Consider the following 21,714-nt stretch of genomic DNA (forward strand, 5'->3'; position numbering starts at 1 on the left):
TGCTATGAATGATGTATAGAAGTTATTACCCCTTTAAAGGCAGCACAGATCATCACCCACCAGGGACTGGGACGTGCATGTGTTCTTTTTATGATGTGATGGGCAATCATTGGCTTTAGGAACTAGGGTGATGGCCATAATGATAAGGGATAAAGCTCATGTTTAGCTTTTGCCCACGTGCTTTATTTAATGTCTCGACCATCCTATGCATTTTATGATTTTCCCTTTCTTTTGTTTCTTGCGTGTGGCCATGATATGATTTTAACTTTCTTTAAGTTGCATCAACCTCTGAGAAAACGTTTCCAAGCCCAACCCAGATATGTGAACATGGGGAGGGCGTGTGCCAGCACCCTATGGACCCAATGGCTATGTGGACCCATAGAAGGGAAATAGTGAATAGGGCTCATAATGTGCAGAGAGAAGTGATAAATATGAAATGAGAAAACTAGAACATGCTACCAAAATCGGGGTTTCCCAAGCAATGCCCTTCCTAAAGCCATAGGTCCATAAGGGAGATCCCACAGGAGTAGGATTGAAGATTAATCCCCCATTTAATGTAAAGGAACAAAACCACAATTAAAGCCCTTCCTTCTTCGAAGTCACCCAATACTCCATGCCAAAATGCCCAAATGAAAAACAAGCATAAGCACCCGAATGCATAGTGAAAAACATACCCTTTGGGTCGAATTATCCACCTTCTAAATGTGATCTTGACAAATGGGCAAAGAAGCATACCACTGATGCAGGGGGGCGGAGATGAAGTGGCACATCTCATTGGCTACAAGTTCACAATTGGGGGTTTGCTCGCTGGAAGATGATTATGAGAAATGCTCTCCTAGGAGTACACACTTTTGGTGGGTAACAAATACCTCCCTCACTAAGAGGGAGTGTTGAATTTTGTAGCTATGGTCAATCTTCATAATTAATATTTTATCCCTTTATGTATTTGTAATAATAAATATAAAGCATGTTCTTCATGCCATTGTCAGACGAAAAATTTTAAAACATGTTCTTCTTGTCCTTTTCAAGAGAGAATTTAAATTTAAATTTAAAACTTTTGGCTCCAAGAAAGTCAAGTCAACCCCCCTCCTAGTCAAGTCGGCCTAGTCAAAGAGACGCCCATTCATCTAGCGTGATCACTATATATGTGCCTTTCAACTTCCACATCAAGCAAGCATTTCGGATCTCCTGAGGCAGAAAGATAAGATGGGTTTGAGGCAGATAGAAAGGATGAATCTGAGGCAGAGATAAAGGATGAATATGGGGAAGAGAAAGAACGAATCTGTGACAGTTTGAGCTTGTCAGAGCAGAAGGACAAATTTTCTTGGGCGCTGAAGCAGTCCGAATTTTTGCCCTAGCAGAACAGACCAGACCGAATCTCTTGGGCAGATGTTTGACTTGACTAGGAAGGAATTGGACCAGGTTTGACCAAGACTCTTTGATGGTCAGTTTGACCTTGTGAATGACTAGCAGATCTAGGTGTATCTCTTGTTGAACTAATGAATCTCTCTAAGGAAAAGGTTGTTGGGTTCTTCCCCAATGTGGGTTTTCCCGGGGAAAATTCGTGTGTTCTTTGTTTGTCTCTCTTCATGATCCAACTGTTATATATGGTATATTGTTGATGTTTTCTGTGTAATTGCCTAATGATGGATAAGAATATGAAAAAGAATTAAATCATTAGTAGTAATTATCAGTTTAGAAGACCCTTCGAACAATCAACGCCATCCAGCCTTTTAGCCATTGCCTCTTAAGAAACTTCATTTTTACTGTTAAATTTTTAGTGTAAATCGTAAGCTCACATCATTTTCCCATGCTAAACCAAGTTTAATGTTCCCTCTGAACCTGTGGATTATTGTAGACCGAGTAATAAAAGACTTGCTCCTGGCAGATTGCAACGACCAGTTTGAGAGTGAAAACATGCTGATTGGTAATGTCGAAGTACTATATTTATATACCAAGGCATACATGGGAGGTCCACAGTACAAATAAGACAACAACGTTTGTAAAGTTTGTGATTCATGTTTCAACAAAAAGCTATTTGATGATGGCCAGCATCTTTAAAAATCAATCAGATTACAGTCCAACAGCTTCTAAAGGAATCATTCAGAAATAATCTGCAGCTAAGGCTTCGCTTTGTTTTGGAATTTTAAACAACCTCCAATATTATAAAGGCATTTTATTGAAGAATGAATAATGATTTACATAGTAAATGCAATTGTTTAAAGGAAAGAACATTGTTCAAAAAGTGAGCAGAAGCAGAATATAAGAAATTGCTAAATATTACAGAGACAAATCTTACAGCTGTCCTCTCAAGATATAGGATATACACTAGTCCAATTGCTGGTAAGGATCATGCAACTTTGAAAAGTAGCCTGTACTGATATACAACTGGTAGTTCAGAGGGAATGACCGTTGGATAGAATGGCATAGAAATTTCTACTCTATATCACTCTTTATAGCAAGACAATCTCTACAGACGAGAATGAGTCAAAAATAACGGAAGAACTACTTTGCACTGCCATTTTCGAGTATAGGCTTCATGTTCTTCTTTGAAGAATGACCAAATTGGTTTGAAATATTTTTACCCATGAAACGGCCAGCCTTCCCTAGTCCACTTCCAACAGCTCCAAGACCAGAACCCACTAGTCCCACACCAGATCCAACTAGTGATACTGCTCCTCCTACAGCTCCATCGAGAGCATCTACTGTGCTGCCAATAATACCTGCCTCTTTAAGTGTCTTCCTTGCCTCCAACAGTTTCTGTTCCTCTTCGGCTGCTCGCAACTGCTCCTCTTTGCTATATTCATGATAATGGACCTGCATTTTCAAATTGGTAAACCTTGAGTCCATGATAAAATGTACAACAATATTAAATCTTATGTAGAGATGCCACTATAAAATATTTCAATAAAACCAATCATTGACATTTTCACAAGACAACTATGATCTCCTCCTATTATCAAGCATTAAACAACTAAAAAACATACAAGTGCTGTGACTAATAGAAATGTATAAACACAAAGATAGTCAGACAACCCAATATCTATTAAAAGTTTTGGGCTGTCACATGACACGGGGATATGTAGAACATAATAGATATATATATATATATATATATATATATATATATATATGAAACTTCTCCAAACATTTATAAAACAAAACTGTATCCAATGATCAAATCTTGAATGATTTACTTGCTCAGACACGCTTCAGAAACTCTAAAAAATTGTTTTAGAGGACATGCGGGTTTGGCCTGTCTGACATGTGTGGCATATGTGGCTAGGTACAGGCTACATATCTCATGCATGTCAGAATCACCAGAGTTGTCAAATCACATATCTCATACTAATTTGTCTAACACATATCCTATGATGTTGGAGATGTGGAACCCGCATACCCTGCATATCCATGACTACAGCACGTGGATACATGATACAAGAGGTTTAGGACATAACCTATTTCCTAGGTGTTCGGAGATACTGGAGGTTCCCTACAAAAAATCCTGTATTTGAGCTTAGAGCAGGGTAAAGAAATGGGCAGTCAAAGTGTTGCATATTGACGATGAATTGATGTAAAATATTTTGGCACCCGCTCTAGAAAAGGATGGATGACTATTGTTTCTTACATTAAAAACTTGAGAAACATCTGATTTGAAGCGCAATTGAAATTGGCAAAAATTCCAAATCCTTAATACCAAAAACCATGGAACTAAATTCTACAATGATTAGATTCTCAATCATATGTAATTCAAAGAAATAGCCATCTATTTCACAATGTTATCAAAACCAGATAAAAATCCAGATAATGTTATCTTTGATCAATAAAAACCCTTTTGCCAGCAGTTACATGCATACCTCTTCACAAAAATACAGGAGGCAGACAGAGGGCTAACCTCATTCTCAAAACCACATTTTGTATAGAGGCTTCTAAAGAACAAATAAAGCAAGAATTTTCATACAGTGCCAAATACCACTAAAAGAAGAATGGACAAAAGATCCAGTCAGAAAACAGCAATGCACACCAATGAAGACCAGTGTTCCATGGGGATGCGTCCCCCAAGGTCGGGTGCGCGCACCCGGACGGGGGGACGTCTGGGGAAACGTTTCCCCACGTCCCCCTTTTGGGGAGACGCGGAGAGACGCAGGGGGGACGTTTCCCCAGTGTGGGGGACGCGACTCCCCAAAGGGGGATGTTTGGGCGTCCCCCTCAATATGGGCTATGCGTCCCCCATTAAATTTGCTTGTAAACAATGATTTATGACATGGAAAACCTAGTATTTGACCATATTTCCCTACTAATGCCGTGCAATTCATGGTAATGTTAAATTCTTAAAGTAAAAGTGACACTTTTACTTAAATTTTTAACATTACCATGAAATGACTCAGGATGTTTGAGAGTGGTTCCGACCTCATTGGATTTCATATGGAGAAAGTAGAATTTTATCTCACTCAAAATCCAGCAAGCTTAACAGTTTTTCAGGAATTCAGGATTCGATGGATTGCAATGTTTCCATTGCATTTTGTCATGTACAAGGGTATGGAATTTGTATTTAATGAAAAGCACCAAGCCCTCTTTGTACTTTAGAGTGACTTTTAGACCCATCACTCCACTGTTTTTGAGTTTTAGTTATATCAATTTACTATTCCAGTATTCAAATTTCAGTGTCCATTATAGTCTATTTTTCTTAGTATTAATTAAATTCTAGAATCATGAATCATGAATTCTAATTTTAAATCAATTTAGAATCTAGAATTATGAATGATGAATTTAATTTTTAAATCAATGTAGATTCTAGAATGGTGAATAATGAATAATGAATATGGATTGGAGTATTTCACTATTGAATCTCGTGGTCTATGGATGAATCATGTATGTATAAGGATGATGAGTATGGATCAATCTCAATGTATTTCATTATTTAATTCAATTATGTATGTATTATTGTATTTATGCTTTCATTATTGAATATGAATTTGAAATATATATATATATATATATATATATATATATATTAAAAAGGAAAAAGAATATATACCCCGACGCCCCCCCGTCCCCCTAAATTTCCCTAAAATTTGAGGGTACTCCCACACGTCCCCCTTGTGCATCTCCCTGCACCCGCGTCTCCCCGTCCCAGAGTCTTGGTGGAACATTGATGAAGACTCACCTGAAGAATAGCAGACAGATCAATCTGAACATGCTCCCAACACAACCTGAGCAAGGAAAGTCCAAAAATAAGTGTTTCAGTGTCTCTGTCCTGAGACAGGAAAGGCAAAACCCATCTGATGCCACTCTTAGCCAAGCAACCCTTAGGAGGAAGGCCATGATAGATCACCAACGAGGCAAATACCTGGAACTTGTACGACACCCCCATCAACCAACACACTATGCAATCCCTAGATCCAGTGACATGACATCAAAAGACATCCATACTACATTAAGCATTGGACAAAGTTGATGATGCTAATGAAGAATATATTTATATCTACGATAATCATAACCAAGGAGTACGCAGAACTCCATCCATAATTACACAAGGCCCCAACATATCCATATTGGTTTTGAAAAGATATTCCTCTGGGTTAAGACCTATAATCTCCATAAAAATGAGCCAATCAGAAGAGGACAAGGCATACACATGGACCAAGGTGCGCTAGTCCTTCCAAGAGCAAGAACTGGAATCACACAAATCACTGGACCTAGTTGTTGACATAGAGGAAGAATTGATTACAATCTGCGAGAAATTAAAATCATAACTAACCAAAGGGCACCCAAAAACTCATTCCTAATAACCTAAAAAGGGCCTTCGCATAGCTATATTCATTTTGAAAAGAACTTCTAGTGGAATAAAACCATTGATATCCATAATAGTGGGTTAATTAGAAGAAGGGCATACTCACAGGCTTGTTGGATTCATAATTATACTGAGAGGAGGGAGCGGGCGGGGAGGGGGTGAGGGGGGTGGAATCAATATAATATAATATTACACTATTTAAAGCATTCAATCACAATATAATACACCAATAACATGAGAGCGTTGAGCACAAGATATATGTGGAAACCATCTGGGAGAAAACCACAAAACTTCTTTTAATTATTTGATTTAAGTAGGCACCAACCTACAAGAGACACCAATCCCCTCAAATTTGAAAGCAAAAACTTGCAGGAGACACCAATCCCCTTAGAATTGAAAGCACAAACTTGCAAGAGACACAAATCTCAATTGCCTATCAAATCTCCATCTCATCACATTTTTAGACTGGAACCAAAGGCATTCTCATTAATCCTTACACATTCAAACTTCTTTAATTTTGATCTCTTTTTTTTCTTCATGGGCAATGATCTGCTCTTACTGGTTCACTTGCAGTCATCTGGCACACTGCACAACGTTGCACGCTCTCCACTGGCCCAGATCTCAAACTTAGCTTTACCCCGCGAACGCTTTGTTCATGCATACAATCTCTTTTCACATGTGCATTCTCAGATCACACATATGCTCTCTATCTCTGTATGTTTTCCACTATTAACACATTTTCACCTTTAACAATGTGTTCATATTTATATGGCACTGGCCTTTAAATTTACTTTTGTTCTTCTTTAGCACCTTTTCCTAGTTGAGCACTATATTAAGAACTTATTTATGTTTATAGCTCCCTTTCATCCAAATGATTAAACCATAGGTTATTTATGTTATAGCTACACAATCATAGAGAGACATTACAAGCCAACCTCATAGCTCCAAAACATAACTAAAGATGCCATATATGCCCACACGTATGGGAGAAAGACCACCTTCACTATGACATCATCCACCAAACAAGCTTGAAATTTCACAAATAAGTGTCAAGTGGGTTAATGAGTACTCCACAGTGTTATCAGGACTAGACCGAACAGGTTTGAACTAGTCAGTCTAACTATTTTCATGCAAAAACCAGTTCGGACCAGTGATTTGAACCGTTTTGGGCCAGTTCAGTACCAAACCGGTGATTTTCATCGAACCGGCCGGTTCGGTACTGGTTCAGTAACGCTGCATAGAATGTTGCAAGTGAGGCCCATTTTGGTTTTTTTTTTTCTTTTAATTTTTGTCTTGGTTGGGTAGTAGCCCAGAATAGGTGCCTAATATTCAAGCAAATGGCCCTACTATTGTTGTGCAATTCATGGTAAGGTTAGATTCTTAAAGTAAAAGTAACATTCTCCTTTATCCCATCCTTTTTACTTAAATTTTTAACATTACCATGAAATGACTCAAGTTGTCTGAGAGTGGTTCCGACCTCAATGAATTTCATATGAAGAAAGTAGAATTGTAAATCTCACTCAAAATCCATCAAACTTAACAATTTTTCCGGATTTTAGGATTGGGAGAATTGCAATGTTTCCATTGGATTTTGTCATGTATGAGGGTATCGAACTAGCATTTAATCAAGAGCACCAATCCCTCTATGTACCTTGATGTTAGTGGCATTGATTGTTGAACTCCTCTATCATGATCCTACTAAAAATGTACCCATCACTCAAACAAAATCTTGAATTGACATGCTAAGCATTTTTTATCTTATTTTAATGCTTAGAGGGTGATATTGATGACAAAGATCCCAATATAGGCAAAGATTTTGATGATATGTAGGTATTTGTTGTAGCATGATTTTTTTTGGATGCTAGAGGCCATCTAGGTCTTGTTTTTTGATGTATTTTCAGTTCAAATATGGATTGCACTCAGTGTTATTTTGGTTATGTGCACCCTTACATGCTCTATAAATGAGAACTTTTGCTTATTTGTGTATAAATGGTTTGGATTCATATGGATGCACATGAATATATGTGGTTTTCTTTAAAATTTGAATATTTTATGTGTTTTTGGTTGACCGGTTTTTTGGTCCAATTTGTTTACCAGCTTTAGTCCGGTTCTGACCGGTTCCCAGTCTGGAGGGGTCTACCAGTTCGGTTCTGATAACATTGGTGCTCCATACTCCAATATGTAGCTCTAAGATCATGTAAATGCCCCAAAGTGTCTCCATACCAAGACGTCATATCCATGTTGCCCAACATCACCCTTTAAAGGGAAAGAGGGGTGACATGGCACTCCCTCACACAAGCGTTGGGACTCAAAAGTAATATGCAAACCCTCCCCTATCATCACAAGGATAACCATCATCATTCAAGCTCCAGAACAAGTAATGACCATCCAACTGTATCATGACCAGCTTGGAGGTGTCCTCGGTCCACTGGGTACATCATTAATATCTTCAAAACAAAGTTTCATGGGCTCAACATTTCATCATTTTGGGGCACTTCAAAGTGCCAAGCATCATGTGGGATCATCAAGTAGCCTGATGGTTTACTCTGGATAGGCAATGTTGCATTAACAAGGTCATATCCTCCCTTTGGAATGGGTAAAACAACCTCTACAATGTTGCTAAGAAAGGAAGGCAATCCTCTCTCAAGAGGCATCTACTACTATGACAAAATCACCTAACAAAACCCTCTCAATATCAAGTGAAAATCAGCAATCATTAGGTACAATAACCATAGATCCATCATAGTGGACTATACCTAATGTTAGGGGCACAATAATACTTCACACAAAGATCACCTTCAAATGTCTAACTAGATCAAGTCCCATAAACAGGTTACCTCCTTGTGTCAGGAATGGTTCAATGGATAACCCTATTAAGTATTTCCATCCCCCAAGGTGCACCGACATGTCTAGGGTTATCCCATCAATTCATAAGTGTGCGTGAAAATGGTGACAGCAGAGAGGGAATGACTTCAGGGCAAGGCACCATAGCCAAATGACTAGTTAATGGAGGTTCAACATCCTAAGTATATAGATGTAAGGACAGAGCAATTGTGGAGACATGAATTACCCCTTTCCTCAACCTGCTTTTTTCACCCTTTGGTACGCCTTTTACTTCTTTATGGTTTGCTTTGAATTGGGTGCATAGCTCAAGAGCACAAGCTTCCTTTTCAAGATTTAGCATTTAATACCCCTTAATGATGATTCAATTTATTGCTCATAAGGGTTGGGACAATAAAAGTGTTCCTTTTATAGATGGAACATCATGTACTTGAGGAACTGGATGGTGGCCAATGACAGGGGCAGAGTTAATGCTAATGTTTTTACCACGCGCTAATCAAATGTCCCAACCATCTTTTGCATTTTATATTTTTCTTTCGTAGTGGCTCTTATGCATTTAGCTTTCTTTTATCTACAGCGACCTCTAGGGCAAATTTTTCTGACCCAAACTCAAGAATGAAGATGAAAAGGTTCCAATCCCCATGACCAGCATGAAGAATGGAGATGAATATAGGCAAGGATGAAAAGTAGTAAGTATGGAATACCTTGGACACTCCACTTCAATCAAAGCTTCCTCGCTACTGTGCTTCCTAAAACCCTAACGCCTCAGAGGAGGTCCCACTATACTAGAGTCAAAGACTAACCTCCCAAGTGAAGTGAGGGAAAAAAAAATACAATCGAGATCTGTCAATCTTCCAGTTTGCCCCTTGATCTACATTAGTATGCACAAAACATTAAGTGAGAGCACATGATTAAAAAATGCTTAAAGTACCTGCCAATGGATGACCCACCTTCCTTCAAGAAGAAATCTCGGATGGGAGAGAGAAATCTAACTAGACCAAGAAGTGAAGGATCTTGGCATTATGTTATGTGCTAATCAAATAAGACTACTAGTTGGTTGGATTTCCAAAGAGGAGAAAAGTTTTCTCTTATGTTTCTCCTAGAGACAATTCCTAGCTAGGGAATCATGCCAGGCATCTAAGTTTTTCTTTGATAATCTTCATCAAGAAGCAACTTATCATATAATGAATCTTGAGGTCAGAGAATTACTTTCTATAACCAGAAGGTCATGTATAGAATATTCAAAGATTCAAAGTTAAAAGAATGACAGAAGAAAGAAGAAAAGAACCAACTCCTTGAGCAAAGAATTTTTTAATTCAAGAAGTTAGAACTTGGACAAAATTGCTTTAAACAATTGCGCTTAAAGGGATGTAATAGTATGCATCATAAAGAACCATGAACATAACGACTTTACTCATATAAGATAGCAGGTATGACTTGCACAAATCTATCTATCTTACAATAATAGAAACCTATCTAGAGATGGCTTTACATATTTCCACAAATAAAACTCATTCAAATACTATTAAGAATGGACAAGATGATGTAAAGATAACACAAATAACAAGAGACGGAAACACATTGTAAATTCATTCAAGAGCATGGAATCTTTCCTAGTTATTGAAAATGTCCTACAGACTTCTTGATAGAAAAATATGTTCCAGCCAAAACTTCCCAACCCACACCCCTTTTTTCTTCATTCTCCATTGTTTTTATACAATTTGTTTTAAATTGATTTGGTAACTAACCAATAACTGAAGATGCATTAGCTAACTAATACAAAACTAATTGATTAAAATCTTATCAAAAATAAAAATATGTTGAGAGGCCCAAATAGATGAGAGAGCCCAAACAAGAAGAGAGGGCCCAAATAATCGAAAGGGGAAGGAGTCTCGAACAAAATAGGGGCCCAAACAAGAAAGAGGGCCTGAGACCCGAACAAACGGAGGGTCGAATAACCTTAGGGGCCCACTTCAAATAGACTTTACGTTTTAGTTTTCGCGCTAGTTTGGTAAATAACAACTTTACGTTGTTTTGGTCTTCACTCAAGCTTAATCTTTTTTCTATGAATTTTCAACTCTGTCAATGTTGAACGGCATTGCAATTAAGCGAAAATTGATCGAAAACTATTAATGGAACTTGTCCCATTCATATCTAAGTATGTAATTGTTTGACTTAAAGTGCAGTTCCCATATCAAACTCTAAATAAGGTTGTGGTTGCTCAACTTGATATGATGATGAGGGATTGTATGAATAAGTACTCAGATTGTTTTGTGAATATGTCGACCTTCTTCAAAGTTCACGCACTACAAGCTTTGGCAACCTAACTCCAAGAACCACAACAATGGAAAGGGGCACTACGCGTGATCCCAAACAAGTTCTTGCATGTGATTGTTGCTCTATTCAAAGAATGAAGCAAACCCACAACAGTTTTGAGAACATCCCTCTGCACTTTCTGGGTATAGTAGTGCATAATCTACTTGTCTCTCTCACATTTTTTCTTGGGGGATATGGAGTTGTAGCCAAGCATGGCAATATAGACTTCAAGTAATGCGAAAGAAATTTGTTGATAACCCAGTTATCCATTTTGTGGGCAATCATGGTTTTGACAATTCTTTCCATCAGATACATACTCAATGATGACAGATCTTCAAACCACCACCCCATTTTAGTTTTTTAGCTCTCAAAGCTTCTTGTATCGCAAGAATACTGAATCCCAATACTATCAGGAGAAGACAAGGCAGGACTGGTATCATAGTTAGCATTCATTCTTTCTATGAGTACATCAATACATTTCTGAATAATCCCTGTAGCATCTTTTATCAATACTATAGCCTCGTAGTCTTTCAATGCATTTATCAATTCGCACCAACTCCAAAAGGCCAACCCTTTGAGAAAATATTTTGTTTGCCTCACGAAGTTCCCTTCTTGGATCTCTTTTGTCATCTCTAGATATGTCGTTCAACTGCCTATGCACAAGAAACAGTTTGACCAGAACGTTGACCAATGATTCATGCTTCTTCACAAAGACTTGGACATGAATGGAGCAACATCCATCCTTCTTAGGCTTTCAATCTTCAAAATGTGGAATTTTGTACAAGATGCACAATAGAAACCAATCTTCTGATCTGATAATTACTACCTAATAATCTTCATATAGTTTATCTTATGCCACCAATAATATTGAGAAATTACACAGAAACAGTTTGACCGGACCGTTGACCAATGACTCATGCTTCTTCACAAAGACTCGGACATGAATGGAGCAACATCCATCCTTCTCAGGCTTTCGATCTTCAAAATGTCGAATTTTGTACAAGATGCACAATAGAAACCAATCTTTTGATCTGATAATTACTACCTAATAATCTTCATATAGTTTATCTTATGCCACTGATATTATTGAGCAATTACACATATAATATTTCAACAATAAATGCAACCAAAATAGTAAACAGCGATGCACAATAGAGACAACAAATTTACCCTAAGAAACCCAAACATTGGACAAAACTCAACAACTTTCTTCTAGGATAAATTATTCTTCAGCAAGATTTACAATTCCAAAAATTGTCTACAAATGTGTGCCAAAGTCCAAGTCTAAACACTAGTCAAAACTAGTCAATGCTAGTCAAACCACCCAATAAGTTAAATCTAGTCAAACTTTTGGCCTGGTCAACTTAGCCCTGCAGTCAACTCAAACCTATGGTTGACTCCTGCCACCTGCGATCAAACTCGAACCTGCGATCAACCCCTGCGGTCAACTCACCCTCTTTTGTGGTCAAACTCAACTAGAAATCTCAAACAAACAATAGGTCAAACTCAATCAAATAGTCAAGAATTGGCTCGATCATACCTCCAAGAATCTTCTCCTTTGACTTCGCATATGTGGCTGGAACGGAAGAGAGAAATATGTGATGATCCAAATTGGTCAAATGAAGATGTCACATTGTGTATTTATACTTGTCATATGGGTGAATTTTGACCAAGGGTCACACCCTTTCATGGTGAGTTCAACTTGACAATTTGGAGCCTACACGAAGCCTAAGTAGCAGGAAACGCTGGGCAGGGGTCCGTTTCCGTACGGAAACGAAACGAAAACGGGTTTCCCCGTACCGTACGGCGTGGAAACGAGTTTCCGTCCGTACGGGCGCGTTTCCCGAGATGGAAACGCGCCCGTACGGACGGAAACTCGTTTCCACGCCGTACGGGCCCCGTTTCCTGTAAAAAAGCACTTCTTTTTAAAAAAAAAAAAATTTCCTAATTAGTTTAGGGTTTAGCTTAGGGTTTCTAATCACTTCTAGAAAGCGTTTCTAAAGTTATAAAAGAGCTGGGCCTCTCATTCTCTCATCACACTATTCAGCAAGGAGTTTCTCTTGGAGATTGGCAGTTGTTTTAGTAGCTGGTGTTTTGAGCATTGAGCAAAGTAGATTTCAGCAGCAGGAGAAAGAGATTTCAGCAGCAAGAGAAGGAGATTTCAGCAAGAGATTTCTGTAGCAGCAGATTTGGCTCAGCTACAGCCATATTTATCTTCTCTTTTCTGGCATTTCCGGGTAGTTTCAACCACAGAAAATTAATTTGGGTAAGCCACATTCATTTTGTTAGTTTTTTCTTACTAGTTCTTCAAATTTTCTAGGGTTTATGCAGCTAAATTGCTGAAAAACGTTTTTTATTTATAGATTTGTTTTTTAAATTTATTTTTGCAGCAGATTTGGCTCAGCTACAGCCATATTTCTCCTCTTTTCTGGCATTTTAGGGTAGATTCAGCCACAGATAATTCATTTGGGTAAGCCACATTTATTTCTTAGTTTTTTCCTTACTATTTCTTTAATTTTTCTAGGGTTTATACAGCCAAAAATATGAAAAACGTTTTTATAAATTTATTATTTACAGATTTGTTTTTTTAATTTATTTTTGCAGCAATGGCTTCCAGCCAAAGTGCAGCTGCAACTTCAAACCCTAGGGCCAACCCAAGGGCTGAATATTATCCTCTTTGGAGGCATGTGGTGAAGCTTCAAAAATGTGGAGGTGGTGGCTCATGGGAATGGCGATGCACTCTTTGCAATATTACGTACAAGGGCTCCTACCCAAGAGTGAAGGCGCATATGTTGCATGGAGGAGGACAGGGGATTGTGGGTTGCACAAAAACAGCAGATCCGTTGGTAAGGAGGGCATATCAAAGAGAGCAAGATGAGGCGGATGGTACTAAGAGGAGGCATGATGAGCATACTCAGGCTACATCTAACGTTGAGCCAAGGATTGTAGTTGAAGCAAGAAAGAGGAGAGGTGGTCTGGGTCACAGTCAAGAACATGAACAAGCAGCACCCAAACATACCAGAGGCTCAGGGGCATCCCAATCAGTTCAGGATAGCAGAATTGCTAGATTGGTGAATGTGCAAGCAAGAGAAGAAGTTGATTCCAGAGTTGCCAGGTGCATTTATGCATGTGGTATCCCATTCAATGTTGTTCGCTCTCCTTACTGGCAAGATATGTTGAGGGCAGTTAACAAAGCTCCTCAAGGGTACAAGGGGCCCAACTATGAGAAAGTCAGAACCCAGCTTCTCAAAAATGAGAAGGAACTTGTGGAGGACGTTTTAGCTCCAATTCGTTCTTCCTGGAGTAGCTCTGGGGTTACCATAGTCTCAGATGGTTGGACAGATATGAGGCGCAGACCATTGATAAATATCATTGCCACTTCCCCCAAAGGAGCAATGTTTATCAAGGCAGAAGACTGCTCAGGAGAGGTGAAAGATGCACAGTTCATTGCTGATATTATTATAAAAGCTATTGAACAAATAGGGGCTAACAGGGTGGTGCAAGTTATCACAGATAATGCACCAGTTTGCAAAGCTGCAGGTTTGATTATTGAGGGGAGGTATGACAACATATTTTGGACACCATGCATTGTCCATAATCTGAATCTGATCTTAGAGGAGATCGACAACAAAGTTTCCTGGATAAAGGAAGTCACAGGGGATGCAAGGGAGATTATCAAATTCATCACCAACCACCACCAGTCTCAGGCCATATTTCGAGAGTACTCCAAATTGGAGTTGTTAAAAGTTGCTGAGACAAGATATGCCTCAAACTTCGTGATGTTGCGCCGCCTTGTTGAGGTTAAGCATGCATTAGTTTCTATGGTGGTGAGTCAACTGTGGATTGAGTGGAGACAAGCAAATTCAGAGTGGGGATCTATGGTGCGTAGATTGTGCCTTGATGAGGATTGGTGGAGCAAGGTAGATTTCTTGCTAAAGTTCACAACCCCTGCATTTGAGCTTCTCCGGAGTGCTGACACTGACCAACCTTTCTTGGGAGAGGTATATGATGGCATGGATTCCATGGTTGAGAAAACTATGGAAATCATTTCGCAGGAGTCTCCACAACTTCTGTTTGTTGATGATCATTTTGCTGGTTTGATCAAGAAAATCATTGTTGACCGGTGGAACAATTTCAATACACCATTGCACACTTTAGCACATGCTTTGAACCCCAAATTTTATGATGAGGAGCTTATTGCTAAAAGCAATGGGAAGAGGAAGGCACCCCATAAGGATAGAGAGGTGGCTACTGGGGTGAAAAAAGCACTAATGAGAATGTTTCCTTCTCACCTACATAGGGAGGTAAAGGAGGAATTTGCCAGTTTTGCTGCAGGAATAGATGATTATGCAGATATATCAGCTTTGGAGGAGAGAAGCACCATGAATCCAGTTAGGTGGTGGATTTGTCATGGAGCAAATGGTGTACATTTGCAAAGCCTTGCCATTCATATTCTTTCACAAGTGGCAAGCTCTTCATCAGCAGAAAGGAATTGGAGCACTTATGGTTTTATTCATTCTGTGAAGCGCAATAGGTTGGGCTCACAGAAAGCAGAGGATCTTGTTTATGTGCACTCCAACCTTCGCCTTGCATCTCGTAGGGGTCCAGAATACAACAGTGGTCCTTCTAAAGAATGGGATGTGGATGCAGAAAATCCTGATTTGGATCTCTCTCTTGCTGCCCTGAATATTGAGGAGGATTCTGGAAGTGGAATTGGTGCATCATCTTCTTCAGCACCACCATCCACTGTTGAGCATTCTGCTGCTTCTATTTTTGATGAGGATTAGTCTTTTGTGACTTGTCTCTATAGTTCTTGCAGCCTTATAGTCTTTATTGTACTTGCAGCCTCATATACTAATATAAATAAAGGCTGATTTTGGATTTTCCAGTTCCTATATTTTTATTTTCATTATGTGATGACTCATGAGTAAATGTGATCATTGTGATGTAAATTTAATCTTAATGTTAAAATGTTTAAGTAAATGTATCATTAATGCTTTATGATTGCAGTCTTGCACATATATATATTAATAATTTTTAAATGTTTTTAATATATATATATATATATATATTATTATATATATTCGCGTTTCCCCGTTTCCAAAATTCGGGGAGGTCGCGTTTCGTTTCGCTTCCGCGTTTCGTGTCGCTTCCCCGTTTCCCCGTTTCGTGCAACTTAGCACGAAGCCCAAAAATAATTTTTTTATTTTAATTTCCATAATTCTTCTAGGCCAATTTAGGAGGCCTCTTGGAATGCGAGAATACCTCTCGATGCTACAAAAATAAACACTCCCTCTTAGTGAGGGAGGTATTCTCCTTGGCAACAACAAATTTCCCCTTAGTTGAAATTTGTCCTCCATATGAAAAGTTAATGAGCTTTCTATGTTGATGCATGTTTATAGATAATTCCATCCTAGAGTGGGCAATGTAACTTCTCATATGCATGTCTATAGATCACTCTATCTTGGGGTAGGCAATGTAAGTATCTAGGGCCTTTTACCTCTGGCCAAAGTCCTTTATGGATCCTTAAGTAAATGTATCAATATCCTCTAGTCAAAGTCCTCTATGACCCAGCCAAGTCCTTATGGCTTCTCAGGAGAGAATCTGCCCTTGGACCATTCACCCTCAGTCAAAATCCTTTAAGATTTCTCAGGTGAATTACATCTATCTCCTTTAGTCAAAGTCCTTTATGACCCGGCCAAGTCCTTCTAGCTTCTTAGGAGAAGATTTGTTCAATCCTATAATTGCCCTGAGCTATTCACCTCTGGTCAAAGTCGTTTATGACCCAGCCAAGTCCTTCTAGCCTCTCAGGTGAATGTATCCATCTCCCCTAATCAAAGCCCTTTATGACCCAGTTGAGGTCCTTTATGGCTTCAGGAGATGGTCTGCCCTAATTCAGCAAAGACATCAACCCTCCCTTTCAACAAAGGAGACATTCTGCATCACGCCAATCTTTTCTATAAAGTATACAAACTTCACTATGAACAGAGACTTGGTGAGAATGTCTGCAATATGCTCATCTATGTATATATACTACAGCTCCACTACACCATGTCTTGGATGAAGTGTCTTGATCAAGGAATCCTGCAAGAAGCTTCCAAAGTCACACTACTTCGCGACTTGCGACACAGGCTGCAATATACTTTGACCCTGCTATACTGAGTGCAACAAAAGTCTGCTTCCTACTTGTTGAAAAATCTAGGCCATAGAGATTAGATGACTTCTCTTGTAGTGATAACTGCTTATGAGGACATTTTACTTTTCTTAATTAGATTCTTCTTGTACATGATTATTATTATGTGTTCTTCTTCATCAAACGTCTACCAAGCCATAAAGAACAACGACACAAAGGACACAAGATGTAGGCGATCGGCCAAGGCCAAAACCTCTCCAAGCTTGAGAGGAAAACCCAACAAATTCTTCTTCTTATAGAATCTTCAATTGATGAATTCCAAGACCTAGACCTTTGACCAAGAACCCTTCCAAGACCAAGTCAATGCTCTTTCTTTGAGTAGCTCTTCTTTCCATCAACTTTGACCTATCCTGAAACTGCACCTTTGACTTGCCCAAAAACTGCAACTTCGACTGCAACCAAAAACTGCATCTGCAACTTCCATTTTGCCTAGAAACTGCAATTGCAACTTCAATTCTTTTCTTAGGTAGATTCTCTCTCCTAGAGAATTTGGCTTCCAAAACAACTCTTCTTGGTGACCTAACTTCACTTCTACAACTCGGCTTTACTGCAACAAAATGTGCCCTAATTCCTTTGCACATGTGGAAAGAAGTAGCCCAAAACTTCGACTTCTTCTCCTTCCTTCGATCTCCTCTTCTTCGCACTTCTTTTCATCTCTATGATCGAACTTTTGTAAGTGAGAGTGTCTCATCTAAATGAGGCTGAGTGCCCTATATATAGGCCGCATTGTGCCTCCTATTAGGCCTGTTGCTCCATTAGGCTGACTTGATGCTTGCATGATTGACTTGGTCTTGGAGAGTCTTTTGACTCTAATTTGAATCAAATAATTTTCTTTACAATATGTAACATGCCCACAAGGATCATTCATACATGACAATGACTCAATGACTTTATAACAAACCTAGAAGCTCTCAATGGGTGCTTTGACCTATAAAAATAAATTCCCTTGAGCATGAAACCCATACCTCAAGACTCACAATAATAAATTTAATTTTTCTCTTTTCATTAAATACATAAAATCATGATTACATTTGTCATTATGAAGACTGAACCTAGTTACATATTTCAACACTCCCTCTTAACTAAAGAGGTATTCATAATCCATACAAGGTACTTGGACATTCTCAATCTGAAGAATTCTCATAAGAAGAGTCAGATTGGTAACCCATCGGTTTAGCATCATATCATCCAACATTGTCATATAGCAAGGTTTTGACTAACAACTCTATCTCTCCACAAGATCAAAGCACAACGCTGGCGAGACTAATGATTTATAGACACCTTCATCAATGTCTCTCTCGGAACATACCCCACCCGGGTTCTCTCAGAGTATGTTCCCCCAAGATTATTCTTATCTTGGATTCCCAGTCCTCAAAGAATATTGGTCCTCTACAACTATTCTTATCTTGGATGCCCTAACACATCGTCGAAGAGTATCGGATGCCAGATGCTTACCCAACCCTCCATTCTATCTACCCAAGTGAAGACAAGAATGATGTGTCTATCTCTCCCTCTTAATTAGGGAGGATATACCTATTCCAATGAAGGAATGTACTCATTCCTACGAAAGGAATGTACTCATTCCTACGAAAGGAATGTACCTAAGTTCCCTCTTGGCTTAGGAATTTGCTTCCAAGTTTCTACCAAGTTAGAAACTTGTTTCCATGCTCCCTCTTAACTAGGGGCCTACAGCAGCTCTTTAAGTGGAGATGATGGGACAACCAACTACTTGAAAAACTCCTTACTATGTCATGAACTTCTTTTCTTTATTCAGGAGTCTTCACGTTTTTGGGACTTCTTCGTAGGGTATCAACCATCCATCACTTTCATCCATGAGTCATGTTAGTCATGTCATCATTCCTGTCATTGGAAAGTGATTCATTAGTCCATATTTGGCCTTCCTTCATGCCTTGTTGCCATCTTCATGTCATGTTTCCTTAAGGACCTTTCATCCTGCCACATGATCATCATTTGTAGAAGACTTCCACAACTCTTCCCTTAGCATCCTTGCATAAGCCCATCCAGATATTGTTCAAAAATAGAAAATGAACATTAAATCAAGGTTACCTTTGTGATGGTCTTTCATCATGACATCTTCCTGTTTGCATCGACATCCTACATACATATTGACACATCTCCAAAAGATATACATTGTCAAGGGTCTCTTTCTTTTTCAGACCTCATCAAGGTCTTCATATCTTTCATGGAGATATCATAGTCAAATATTTCAGTCCTTGGATGTTGATTGCCTTCTCCATAGTTGCATTTTTCATGATCTCTTCCTTTCTTTCTTCACACATTTTCTTCCAAGAACTTCCAATCAGAGTTCCTCTAAATTTGTCAACCACCTCATATTTCATATGAGGACATATTATGTTGATTTCATCTAGTCAATGTGTGACCCATGCCTTCTTGCATCCTTCCAAAGGAGGAGATCCTTTCTTTTGATCATGCTCTTGAAGTAGAGCATTCATAATATCTGCAACCACATGGCATGACTCTCTCTCTCTCTCTCTCTCTCTCTCTCTCTCTATATATATATATATATATACCTCATTTCTTCATTTAGATCATCTAGACATCCTTCAACAACTTCCTTGATTGAAATAAATTCAATCCCTTGACCTACTTCACTTCTTTTGACATCATACCATCATCCCCTGAATTCCATACAAGTTGGAATTCCTGATGAGACACTTGCTTCTTCCAGTAGGTGAACCTTCGAATGAAGATTCCAATGGAGCATCTTGATCATGCTCCTTTTGAATGATGTATGATGAGCTCTTTGCTAGATTACTTTATTTTTCCCATAAGTACTACTTATGCTTCTAATGAGGTTACCAAGAGCTATATCCTTCTATAGGTGACAACCATAGACTTCTATTTTGTTGGGTGTTTGTTATATTCTTTCCACGAGTAGCAGGGGGGTTAGACGCCCCCCCCCCCTTCGTTGCGCCAAGTGCAACAGGGGGGTCACAATGGGGGCTGCAACCCCGCCCTGTCGGGGGGTTTCCCCCATGAAAAAAAATTTGGACCCTATATTAGGTGGGTGGACCTACCTACTGTTTTGTACATGGGTTTCGCACATGGTTTTGGGCATGATGGTTTTCTGCCCATGGTATCTTATAGATCCGTCAAGGAACTATGGTTATGTTCTAATCTAGGGTTCATGGATTGGGGTTTATGAATGCTTCGGCATGTATATATATGTGTTGTAACATTAAAAGGAATATAATGAAAAATCAATCTGGTAGTCCCAGATTTGGGATTCAGGGGAAAATCTTCGTGTATTTGTTTTGTGTTTCTCACTATTGTATATTTTCTGTTTTTTAAGAATTTGTTTGCAGATAATTTATGTACAGGGTTAAAACCTACATACTTCAACTACCTTTCATGCTTCTTTATGATGATGTCACGAGTTCCTGCTTTCAATTTTATGCTTCTATGATGACATCTCCTAACATGATGCATCGTATCATGCTTCTAATGATTCCTAATATGATAGTTATACTCTATAACAAAAAACAGAAATGTGAGAAGAAATAGGTGAGGAAAACTTATCTCAATAGATTTCTTTTACTTCCTCCTTGAATTTCTTCTTTTCAGCTTCTTCCACTTCTTTAGTGAGATGGGCTCCTTCTTAGTTTGTTGTTTTCCTTCCTGAGCTTAGCATAGTCTCTCTTGTAGTGCCCATATCCTTGACATCCATAGCATTGGATCCGGGACATATTGATCTTCTTCCTTTTCTGAGGACCAAACTTGCCAAATTTCCCTTTGCTTCTTGACATGACAGCAAACATTTGACCTTGCTCATCTGATCATGTATCACTTTTTGCCTTCAACTTGTTTTCTTCAATCTTCCATAGTGACCACAAATTATTGAATGGGATAGCTTTCTCCTCTTCATAGGCCTTTGATACAAGGTTTCCTTGTTCATCAGTTAGAGCATTTAAAACAATGGTAATCATTTCTTTATCGGATATCATCTCTCCTAGATCTTGAAGTTGATTCCTTATTTGAGATGCTTTTGTGAGACATGTAGATATCCCTTCATCCTTTGATGCTTTCAATTTGTATAGATCAGATCTTAGTGATATGATTTTCATTGTCGTGCTTTCAGAGAATAGTTCTACTAGCTTATCATATATCCCTTTTGATGTCTCCAACTCTACTACATATGGGATGAGGGAATCCTTGGTGGATTCTATGAGAATCCTTTGAGCCCTTAGATCCTTTTTCATATATTTAGATAGTGCTTTCCCTTCAAATGGTTTGGAGACGTTGCCATTGACATAACCAATAACTTCATTTTCCTTGAGGACTAAGTCTATCCTCCTTTTCCATGGAAGGAAGTTCGACGACCCAACCAACTTGTTGATCTCCTTGCAAAATGATGTCATTTTACTAAATTTAATTATAGGAATAAAGCTAAGTTGCACGATAGGGGGAAAACGGTACGAGTTTCCGAAGCGGGTACAGATACAGAACGTGACCCCCCTAAATTTTGGAAACGGGGAAACGTGATATATATATAAGGACATTTAAGAAATATGTGCAATCATAAAGCATA

General features: G+C 38.7%; 1 protein-coding gene across 1 annotated transcript in view; it reads right to left on the reverse strand.

Moving 5' to 3' along the window:
* Positions 1–2,161: 2,161 nt before the first annotated feature.
* The window catches only part of NTMC2T4 (Calcium-dependent lipid-binding (CaLB domain) family protein), a 230,999-nt gene continuing 211,446 nt past the window's right edge, over positions 2,162–21,714 (reverse strand). Inside the window, exon 11 of the mRNA XM_089383842.1 lies at positions 2,162–2,817. Coding sequence (XP_089239968.1) covers positions 2,506–2,817 — 312 coding nt within the window. The 3' untranslated portion in view covers positions 2,162–2,505. The remainder of the gene's footprint in view (positions 2,818–21,714) is intronic.

This window comes from Pinus tabuliformis, chromosome Q (assembly GCF_031772625.1).
Source record: "Pinus tabuliformis cultivar Carrire ecotype Pingquan chromosome Q, CPIR1, whole genome shotgun sequence".
Lineage (NCBI taxonomy): Eukaryota > Viridiplantae > Streptophyta > Pinopsida > Pinales > Pinaceae > Pinus > Pinus tabuliformis.